Below are 12,177 nucleotides of genomic sequence, written 5' to 3'. Positions count from 1 at the left end.
ATTAACAGTTCTGCATTATTCAGTATTTTTAGTCACACTATGTAACCACATTAGCAGGGCTTACTCACTGCTACATATTGTAACGTTACCGGGGCTTACTCACTGCTACATATTGTAACGTTACCGGGGCTTACACACTGCTACATATTGTAACGTTACCACGGCTTACTCACTGCTACATCTTGTAACGTTAGCAGGGCTTACTCACTGCTACATATTGTAACGTTACGGGGGCTTACTCACTGCTACATATTGTAACGTTACCAGAGCTTACTCACTGCTACATATTGTAACGTTACCAGGGCTTACTCACTGCTACATATTGTAACGTTACCAGGGCTTACTCACTGCTACATCTTGTAACGTTACCGGGGCTTACTCACTGCTACATATTGTAACATTACCAGGGCTTACTCACTGCTACATATTGTAACGTTAGCAGGGCTTACTCACTGCTACATATTGTAACATTAGCGGGGCTTACTCACTGCTACATCTTGTAACATTACCAGGGCTTACTCACTGCTACATATTGTAACGTTACCGGGGCTTACTCACTGCTACATATTGTAACGTTACCAGAGCTTACTCACTGCTACATATTGTAACATTAGCGGGGCTTACTCACTGCTACATCTTGTAACATTACCAGGGCTTACTCACTGCTACATATTGTAACGTTACCGGGGCTTACTCACTGCTACATATTGTAACGTTACCAGAGCTTACTCACTGTTACATATTGTACTATTAGCAGGGCTTACTCACTGCTACATATTGTAACGTTACCGGGGCTTACTCACTGCTACATATTGTAACATTACCATGGCTTACTCACTGCTACATATTGTAACGTTACCAGGGCTTACTCACTGCTACATATTGTACTATTAGCAGGGCTTACTCACTGCTACATATTGTAACGTTACCGGGGCTTACTCACTGCTACATATTGTAACATTACCATGGCTTACTCACTGCTACATATTGTAACGTTACCAGGGCTTACTCACTGCTACATATTGTACTATTAGCAGGGCTTACTCACTGCTACATATTGTAACATTACCAGGGCTTACTCACTGCTACATATTGTACTATTAGCAGGGCTTACTCACTGCTACATATTGTAACGTTACCGGGGCTTACTCACTGCTACATATTGTAACATTACCATGGCTTACTCACTGCTACATATTGTAACGTTACCAGGGCTTACTCACTGCTACATATTGTACTATTAGCAGGGCTTACTCACTGCTACATATTGTAACATTACCAGGGCTTACTCACTGCTACATATTGTACTATTAGCAGGGCTTACTCACTGCTACATATTGTAACGTTACCGGGGCTTACTCACTGCTACATATTGTAACGTTACCAGGGCTTACTCACTGCTACATATTGTAACATTACCAGGGCTTACTCACTGCTACATATTGTACTATTAGCAGGGCTTACTCACTGCTACATATTGTAACATTACCAGGGCTTACTCACTGCTACATATTGTACTATTAGCAGGGCTTACTGACTGCTACATATTGTAACATTACCAGGGCTTACTCACTGCTACATATTGTAACATTACCAGGGCTTACTCACTGCTACATATTGTACTATTAGCAGGGCTTACTCACTGCTACATATTGTAACGTTACCGGGGCCTACTCACTGCTACATATTGTACTATTAGCAGGGCTTACTCACTGCTACATATTGTAATGTTACCGGGGCCTACTCACTGCTACATCTAGTAACATTAGTGTAACCTTATCACTACTACATATTGTAACATTAGCGGGGCTTACTCACTGCTACATATTGTAACGTTACCGGGGCTTACTCACTGCTACATATTGTAACATTACCGGGGCTTACTCACTGCTACATATTGTAACATTACCAGGGCTTACTCACTGCTACATATTGTAACATTACCAGGGCTTACTCACTGCTACATATTGTAACATTGCCAGGGCTTACTCACTGCTACATATTGTAACATTACCAGGGCTTACTCACTGCTACATATTGTAACATTACCAAGGCTTACTCACTGCTACATATTGTAACGTTACCGGGGCCTACTCACTGCTACATATTGTAACATTAGCGGGGCTTACTCACTGCTACATATTGTAACGTTACCGGGGCCTACTCACTGCTACATATTGTAACATTAGCGGGGCTTACTCACTGCTACATCTAGTAACATTAGCGGGGCTTACTCACTGCTACATATTGTAACATTACCAAGGCTTACTCACTGCTACATATTGTAACGTTACCGGGGCCTACTCACTGCTACATATTGTAACATTAGCGGGGCTTACTCACTGCTACATATTGTAACGTTACCGGGGCCTACTCACTGCTACATATTGTAACATTAGCGGGGCCTACTCACTGCTACATATTGTAACATTAGCGGGGCTTACTCACTGCTACATCTAGTAACATTAGTGTAACCTTATCACTACTACATATTGTAACATTAGCGGGGCTTACTCACTGCTACATATTGTAACGTTACCGGGGCTTACTCACTGCTACATATTGTAACATTACCGGGGCTTACTCACTGCTACATATTGTAACATTACCGGGGCTTACTCACTGCTACATATTGTAATGTTACCGGGGCTTACTCACTGCTACATATTGTAACATTACCAGGGCGTACTCACTGCTACATATTGAAACATTACCGGGGCTTACTCACTGCTACATATTGTAACATTACCGGGGCTTACTCACTGCTACATATTGTAACGTTACCGGGGCTTACTCACTGCTACATATTGTAACGTTACCAGGGCTTACTCACTGCTACATATTGTAACATTACCGGGGCTTACTCACTGCTACATATTGTAACATTACCGGGGCTTACTCACTGCTACATATTGCAACTTTAGTGGGGCTTACTCACTGCTACATATTGTAACATTACCGGGGCTTACTCACTGCTACATATTGAAACATTACCGGGGCTTACTCACTGCTACATATTGTAACGTTACCGGGGCTTACTCACTGCTACATATTGTAACATTACCAGGGCTTACTCACTGCTACATCTTGTAACGTTACCGGGGCTTACTCACTGCTACATATTGTAACATTACCAGGGCTTACTCACTGCTACATATTGTAACGTTAGCAGGGCTTACTCACTGCTACATATTGTAACATTACCAGGGCTTACTCACTGCTACATATTGTAACATTACCGGGGCTTACTCACTGCTACATATTGTAACATTACCGGGGCTTACTCACTGCTATATATTGTAACATTACCAGGGCTTACTCACTGCTACATATTGTAACATTACCAGGGCTTACTCACTGCTACATATTGTACTATTAGCAGGGCTTACTCACTGCTACATATTGTAACGTTACATGGGCTTACTCACTGCTACATATTGTAACATTACCGGGGCTTACTCACTGCTACATATTGTAATGTTACCGGGGCTTACTTACTGCTACATATTGTAACATTACCAGGGCTTACTCACTGCTACATATTGTAACGTTACCGGGGCTTACTCACTGCTACATATTGTAACATTACCAGGGCTTACTCACTGCTACATATTGTAACATTACCGGGGCTTACTCACTGCTACATATTGTAACGTTACCGGGGCTTACTCACTGCTACATCTTGTAACATTAGTGTAACCTTATCACTACTACATATTGTAACATTAGCGGGGCTTACTCACTGCTACATCTTGTAACGTTACCGGGGCTTACTCACTGCTACATATTGTAACATTACCAGGGCTTACTCACTGCTACATATTGTAACGTTAGCAGGGCTTACTCACTGCTACATATTGTAACATTACCAGGGCTTACTCACTGCTACATATTGTAACATTACCGGGGCTTACTCACTGCTACATATTGTAACATTACCGGGGCTTACTCACTGCTATATATTGTAACATTACCAGGGCTTACTCACTGCTACATATTGTAACATTACCAGGGCTTACTCACTGCTACATATTGTACTATTAGCAGGGCTTACTCACTGCTACATATTGTAACGTTACATGGGCTTACTCACTGCTACATATTGTAACATTACCGGGGCTTACTCACTGCTACATATTGTAATGTTACCGGGGCTTACTTACTGCTACATATTGTAACATTACCAGGGCTTACTCACTGCTACATATTGTAACGTTACCGGGGCTTACTCACTGCTACATATTGTAACATTACCAGGGCTTACTCACTGCTACATATTGTAACATTACCGGGGCTTACTCACTGCTACATATTGTAACGTTACCGGGGCTTACTCACTGCTACATCTTGTAACATTAGTGTAACCTTATCACTACTACATATTGTAACATTAGCGGGGCTTACTCACTGCTACATCTTGTAACGTTACCGGGGCTTACTCACTGCTACATATTGTAACATTACCAGGGCTTACTCACTGCTACATATTGTAACGTTAGCAGGGCTTACTCACTGCTACATATTGTAACATTACCAGGGCTTACTCACTGCTACATATTGTAACATTACCGGGGCTTACTCACTGCTACATATTGTAACATTACCGGGGCTTACTCACTGCTATATATTGTAACATTACCAGGGCTTACTCACTGCTACATATTGTAACATTACCAGGGCTTACTCACTGCTACATATTGTACTATTAGCAGGGCTTACTCACTGCTACATATTGTAACGTTACATGGGCTTACTCACTGCTACATATTGTAACATTACCGGGGCTTACTCACTGCTACATATTGTAATGTTACCGGGGCTTACTTACTGCTACATATTGTAACATTACCAGGGCTTACTCACTGCTACATATTGTAACGTTACCGGGGCTTACTCACTGCTACATATTGTAACATTACCAGGGCTTACTCACTGCTACATATTGTAACATTACCGGGGCTTACTCACTGCTACATATTGTAACGTTACCGGGGCTTACTCACTGCTACATCTTGTAACATTACCAGGGCTTACTCACTGCTACATATTGTACTATTAGCAGGGCTTACTCACTGCTACATATTGTAACATTACCAGGGCTTACTCACTGCTACATATTGTAACGTTACCAGGGCTTACTCACTGCTACATATTGTAACATTACCAAGGCTTACTCACTGCTACATATTGTAACGTTACCGGGGCCTACTCACTGCTACATATTGTAACATTAGCGGGGCTTACTCACTGCTACATATTGTAACGTTACCGGGGCCTACTCACTGCTACATATTGTAACATTAGCGGGGCCTACTCACTGCTACATATTGTAACATTAGCGGGGCTTACTCACTGCTACATCTAGTAACATTAGTGTAACCTTATCACTACTACATATTGTAACATTAGCGGGGCTTACTCACTGCTACATATTGTAACGTTACCGGGGCTTACTCACTGCTACATATTGTAACATTACCGGGGCTTACTCACTGCTACATATTGTAACATTACCGGGGCTTACTCACTGCTACATATTGTAATGTTACCGGGGCTTACTCACTGCTACATATTGTAACATTACCAGGGCGTACTCACTGCTACATATTGAAACATTACCGGGGCTTACTCACTGCTACATATTGTAACATTACCGGGGCTTACTCACTGCTACATATTGTAACGTTACCGGGGCTTACTCACTGCTACATATTGTAACGTTACCAGGGCTTACTCACTGCTACATATTGTAACATTACCGGGGCTTACTCACTGCTACATATTGTAACATTACCGGGGCTTACTCACTGCTACATATTGCAACTTTAGTGGGGCTTACTCACTGCTACATATTGTAACATTACCGGGGCTTACTCACTGCTACATATTGAAACATTACCGGGGCTTACTCACTGCTACATATTGTAACGTTACCGGGGCTTACTCACTGCTACATATTGTAACATTACCAGGGCTTACTCACTGCTACATCTTGTAACGTTACCGGGGCTTACTCACTGCTACATATTGTAACATTACCAGGGCTTACTCACTGCTACATATTGTAACGTTAGCAGGGCTTACTCACTGCTACATATTGTAACATTACCAGGGCTTACTCACTGCTACATATTGTAACATTACCGGGGCTTACTCACTGCTACATATTGTAACATTACCGGGGCTTACTCACTGCTATATATTGTAACATTACCAGGGCTTACTCACTGCTACATATTGTAACATTACCAGGGCTTACTCACTGCTACATATTGTACTATTAGCAGGGCTTACTCACTGCTACATATTGTAACGTTACATGGGCTTACTCACTGCTACATATTGTAACATTACCGGGGCTTACTCACTGCTACATATTGTAATGTTACCGGGGCTTACTTACTGCTACATATTGTAACATTACCAGGGCTTACTCACTGCTACATATTGTAACGTTACCGGGGCTTACTCACTGCTACATATTGTAACATTACCAGGGCTTACTCACTGCTACATATTGTAACATTACCGGGGCTTACTCACTGCTACATATTGTAACGTTACCGGGGCTTACTCACTGCTACATCTTGTAACATTACCAGGGCTTACTCACTGCTACATATTGTACTATTAGCAGGGCTTACTCACTGCTACATATTGTAACATTACCAGGGCTTACTCACTGCTACATATTGTAACGTTACCAGGGCTTACTCACTGCTACATATTGTAACATTACCAGGGCTTACTCACTGCTACATATTGTAACATTACCAGGGCTTACTCACTGCTACATATTGTACTATTAGCAGGGCTTACTCACTGCTACATATTGTAACGTTACATGGGCTTACTCACTGCTACATATTGTAACATTACCGGGGCTTACTCACTGCTACATATTGTAATGTTACCGGGGCTTACTCACTGCTACATATTGTAACATTACCCGGGCTTACTTACTGCTTCATATTGTAACGTTACCGGGGCTTACTCACTGCTACATATTGTAACATTACCGGGGCTTACTCACTGCTACATATTGTAATGTTACCGGGGCTTACTCACTGCTACATATTGTAACATTACCAGGGCTTACTCACTGCTACATATTGTAATGTTACCGGGGCTTACTCACTGCTACATATTGTAACATTACCAGGGCTTACTCACTGCTACATATTGTACTATTAGCAGGGCTTACTCACTGCTACATATTGTAACGTTACATGGGCTTACTCACTGCTACATATTGTAACATTACCGGGGCTTACTCACTGCTACATATTGTAACGTTACATGGGCTTACTCACTGCTACATATTGTAACATTACCAGGGCTTACTCACTGCTACATATTGTAACATTACCGGGGCTTACTCACTGCTACATATTGTAACATTACCGGGGCTTACTCACTGCTACATATTGTAACATTCCCGGGGCTTACTCACTGCTACATCTTGTAACATTACCAGGGCTTACTCACTGCTACATATTGTAACATTACCGGGGCTTACTCACTGCTACATATTGAAACATTACCAGGGCTTACTCACTGCTACATATTGTAATGTTACCGGGGCTTACTCACTGCTACATATTGTAACATTACCAGGGCTTACTCACTGCTACATATTATAACATTACCAGGGCTTACTCACTGCTACATATTGTAACATTATCAGGACTTACTCACTGCTACATATTGTAACATTACCGGGGCTTACTCACTGCTACATATTGTAACATTACCAGGGCTTACTCACTGCTACATATTGTAACATTACATGGGCTTACTCACTGCTACATATTGTAACATTACCAGGGCTTACTCACTGCTACATATTGTAACATTACCAGGGCTTACTCACTGCTACATATTGTACTATTAGCAGGGCTTACTCACTGCTACATATTGTAACGTTACCGGGGCCTACTCACTGCTACATATTGTACTATTAGCAGGGCTTACTCACTGCTACATATTGTAATGTTACCGGGGCCTACTCACTGCTACATCTAGTAACATTAGTGTAACCTTATCACTACTACATATTGTAACATTAGCGGGGCTTACTCACTGCTACATATTGTAACGTTACCGGGGCTTACTCACTGCTACATATTATAACATTACCAGGGCTTACTCACTGCTACATATTGTAACATTATCAGGACTTACTCACTGCTACATATATAAAAACATTAGAACGTTCTCACTACTGTTATGTCCATTTCCCAGTATAAACCTCTTTCCATCATTGCAGTTGCAGATTGTACCTCCCTAGTACATCATTCATTATTCTGTACTTGTCCTTTAAATTTATTTTACTACAATAATTTACCAGTATTTTAAATCTGGTAACTCTGCCTACAGCACTATATATTTCCAGCGCTTTGTTCATGTATTGGTTATTCTTTAAATTATAACCCATGTGGTTCAGGGCTCGTAATGCTCTGCGTGTCCTTACTGTGCTGGCCATATAACAAAGCAAGCACCTCTAAAATGCCCCTTGCTTCCTATGGTACCTCTAGCATTATTGGTGACGTCGAGCAAAGGTTAACTGGAAAACTCCACGCTGTTGTTCTCTAAATTCTAGCTGTCTACCGTGTCATCTTATAGATATATGAACTTTACAATGGTGGAGCTGTAGCCGTAATCTATGAAATTGAACTGGAGCCTCTAAGGGAAATCAAAACGCAGAATTATCAGCACCCTGTCTTCCAGTGTCTGAATCCCAGAGGAGAAATCTTACCAGGTTCAACTGCATTTGTGGAGTGGGTCTTTTCTCCTTTGGAGGCTAAAACCTACTTTGTAAGTATATATCATTAAATGTCACAAGCTGTAATCATTTCGTACAATTACAGTCCCCTGGCGCTGTGCATACTGCGTTCATTTACAGACTTCGGAATCAGACTTCCTACCGAAATGTATTGTATTATTGATTTCATTCTCACTGCGATGTGTTTTCATATAATTTCATAGGTGAATGTTCCTGTGCACATTCTTGGAGGAGACTCTACTCTCATTATGTTTGAAGGGATTGGATTTGACAGCAACATACTTGGGGACTTGGCTGTTTTTGAAGAGCTTTCACCATTACCATCAATCCCGAGGCTCGTAGCACCTGGACAGGTGACTGTGTCATTGCATGTAGCAAACGATCCCTGGATGCAGCTGGTTATTTAAACCGTTACATTGTGCAGTAATTAGTTTGGTCACAATTGTTAACACATGCTATGGAAGATTAAGGAACTATTTTGATATTCTCCATTTGTGTGACGTACAATATAAAGCCGCATATCTCTGTATATAAATAAGTTATTACACATTTCACGGATAACCCTGGCAATCCTTTTGACCCCTGTTCATGGCTTTTAGCTATGAAGGTTTCAGAATACGACCATGCCCAACATGCAGAGCTTACATCACACCTAACTAATGTAGGAAATAAAAATGGACAGACACATGTTACCGATGCTTAGAGTTGGCTGGACTTAGAGTGCTGTGAAAGCCAAGTAGTAGCCTGAGGAACATGAAGAAGCTGAGTCTGAGAACAAGCCAACGTCTAGGACAATAGAAAGTAGCAAATAGAAATAAACAAGCCAGGTTCAAGGAGTACAGAAAGGAGAATAGTCAAACACAAGTCGAAGTCAGAAAGCCAGTAACACTAACAAACAAAAATGCACTCTTGGATCACTACACAGGAGAAGCACACCTGGGCAAAGCAGTGATCTTAGAGAGGGCCTAAATAGGCCTAGGAGGTCAGGGGTTGGCTCTCCCAGTATAAATAAGCTGATTTTCCAGTGTTAGAAGAGGCAATGTGAGTATATAATGCCCAAGTGATTGGTTCTCTGTCTGTCCGTTTCACGATGCTCCTCTAATTTACCTCCTACAGATGGTTCGCCTGAGCCAGCAGAGATTAGTGTTTGGAGATGTCCCTGTTTTCTGCAAATCCAGCCGTCTAATATTCCTTAACAACACCTCTCAGAGTGAGTCTGCCTTCTTCAAGTGGTACGCAGGATCCCCCAATGTTAATGAGGTAAGTGCTTTCAGGATATACAAAAAACAGGGGAAGATACAGCGCAAACTCTAAAGGCAGCAAGTCTGTAGTATGCATACCCCAACAACCAAAAATTTTAGGACAAAAAAATAAATAAAAAAAAACAGGCGGCGCCAAATATGAATGTAAATGTAAAATAGCTTAAATAAGAATATGGTATAAAAGTCCCAAAGAGCGAGTTCTTATGGTACTAATATAAAACCTGTTGGAAATAGTATTCTTGGAGGTCAATCTGTTGTCCTCATTGCTAAATAAATAATTGGGTATTTTAGTAGAGGTGAGGCGTTTTCTTAATGTTGTCCCATATAAAATAGAAACCCCAAAAGACCCCAATAGTGTAACCCAAAATATCCAGTATCCTAGATAATGTAATGATAAAGGTACACTCACAAGGAGAGACCCTCCAATTAGCTCTTAGATAAGACTTTAACTGGAACAATTCCCGCTCTCGGATAAAACTGGAGACGTCCCTTTGGATATTCACGATACAGTTGGCATTTTTTTTCTAGTACCACTATTCAAAGCAGAGAACACTATGTTTTATTCTATGTATTTACTGCACAGACCAGTCTCTGTCCTTCTTGGAGCTACAAGCCTTAGTGAGTTTTGAGGATAATGTAGCCTGTCTCACTAACGTCTCACTAAATGTTCTATAATGTTCAACTTTTCTTGTCATTCATTCATCCATTGTGTCATTATGTCTTCTCGGGCAGGGATAACAGGAAATAATTACCTAAAGTTTAAATTGGACTATGCAAAGCATCATAATGATTGAACCGTTGGGGGTTCTGTATAAGGAACAATTCTGGAGCTAAATTCTAGTAGAGTCAGAAGTAAAAACATTCCCTTTGGTTTCCATGGTGATTGCTCCATTTAAGGAACTCTATCCCAGAATTGCTCTTCATTCATATCTTCTATTGTTGTGCAAGAATTTTAAGAAAATTTACAAATAGAGTAAAAATGTAGACCTTCTCCCTCCTTGGGCTGTTTTCCAGTGTGCTATTAACAAATCAATTACTGTAATGAAAAATCCTTTAAGGGACACTGTAGGCACTAACTCACTGAAGTGGTCTGGGTGCTGTGTCCCTTTTGCACCTAGTGCTGCAATGTAAAACATTGCACTTCCAGAGAATGTTTACATTGTAGCTCTAAGTCTGCCCTCAGTGGCCGTCTACCACTAGGGGCGCTTCCGGAATCCAAACTGAATTTTGGTCTGTTATCTGACGCTGGACGTCCTCACGCTCTGCATGTGGACCTCCAGCATCAGATTTTCCCCATAGGAAAGCATTGAATAATGCGCATTAGGTCTCCCCTACCGGATGACATTGGCGGGGAGGACCCTGACCCAGCGCCTTCAGAGGGGCTATTAACCCTTTAGTGCCAGGAAAATGGCTTTGTTATCCTGGCACTATAGAATCCGTTTAATTTACCCGTGGAGGTACATAAGAAAACTACAAAGAGGCTGAGACAATTATTTTCTGCTAGTGCAATTTATACAAATACACATGATTTGGATTGCATAACAATAGTTAAAAAAAATGTTAGTCTAAGTGAAGGTTAGCACTTGATGGATGAATTATCTCATATACTGTATAGCCGTGTTATTAATGCTGCTTACTGGAGCCATTCATTGCTCTTACAGATACTGCAGGTTTCCCCTATCTCTGGAGTTCTGCAACCAGGGGAGAGTACAAACATCATTGTCACACTCCAGACTGATCAGCTAGCTGCTCTCTACACACTGGACCTGGTGTGTGAGGTATGGATCGTCTTCTTTAGGAATTGCTGTGATCTCAGGACAGACTTGGTATGAATGACTCATTACGGTTTGAAATCATTTTATTATTGTGTTTGCTTTTTGCAGATTTTCTCAGAGAAGGGTCTAGTGAAATACAACAAGGAGCTTCAAGAATGGAAAGAAGAAGAGGAACGACAATGCTTGGAGTTTACCATTACAGAGCAGGATCAGAACGAACATGTTATTGGGGTAAATATATGTATATTTTTAATAAAATGTCTTTTTTTCAGGCAGTTTGGCAAATAAATCAGAACTGAATCCTGGCTCCTCTGCAGTTACACAAATAGTTTCACTATCTCATAATCTGTAAACC

The 12,177-nt window shown here is 41.2% G+C and overlaps 1 protein-coding gene across 2 annotated transcripts in view; it reads left to right on the top strand.

The window, feature by feature from the left end:
- Window positions 1–12,177, top strand: part of CFAP65 (cilia and flagella associated protein 65) — a 67,822-nt gene that overhangs the window by 36,382 nt on the left and 19,263 nt on the right. For both annotated transcript variants that reach the window (XM_063429290.1, XM_063429292.1), the window contains exons 23-27: window positions 8,626–8,817; window positions 8,989–9,138; window positions 9,902–10,045; window positions 11,709–11,825; window positions 11,931–12,053. In XM_063429290.1, coding sequence (XP_063285360.1) covers window positions 8,626–8,817; window positions 8,989–9,138; window positions 9,902–10,045; window positions 11,709–11,825; window positions 11,931–12,053 — 726 coding nt within the window. The remainder of the gene's footprint in view (window positions 1–8,625; window positions 8,818–8,988; window positions 9,139–9,901; window positions 10,046–11,708; window positions 11,826–11,930; window positions 12,054–12,177) is intronic.

The sequence above is a fragment of the Pelobates fuscus genome, chromosome 8, assembly GCF_036172605.1.
Source record: "Pelobates fuscus isolate aPelFus1 chromosome 8, aPelFus1.pri, whole genome shotgun sequence".
Taxonomy (NCBI): Eukaryota; Metazoa; Chordata; class Amphibia; order Anura; family Pelobatidae; genus Pelobates; species Pelobates fuscus.
Note: the sequence above shows the minus strand (reverse complement) of the source record. Positions and strands in the feature narration are given on the sequence as shown.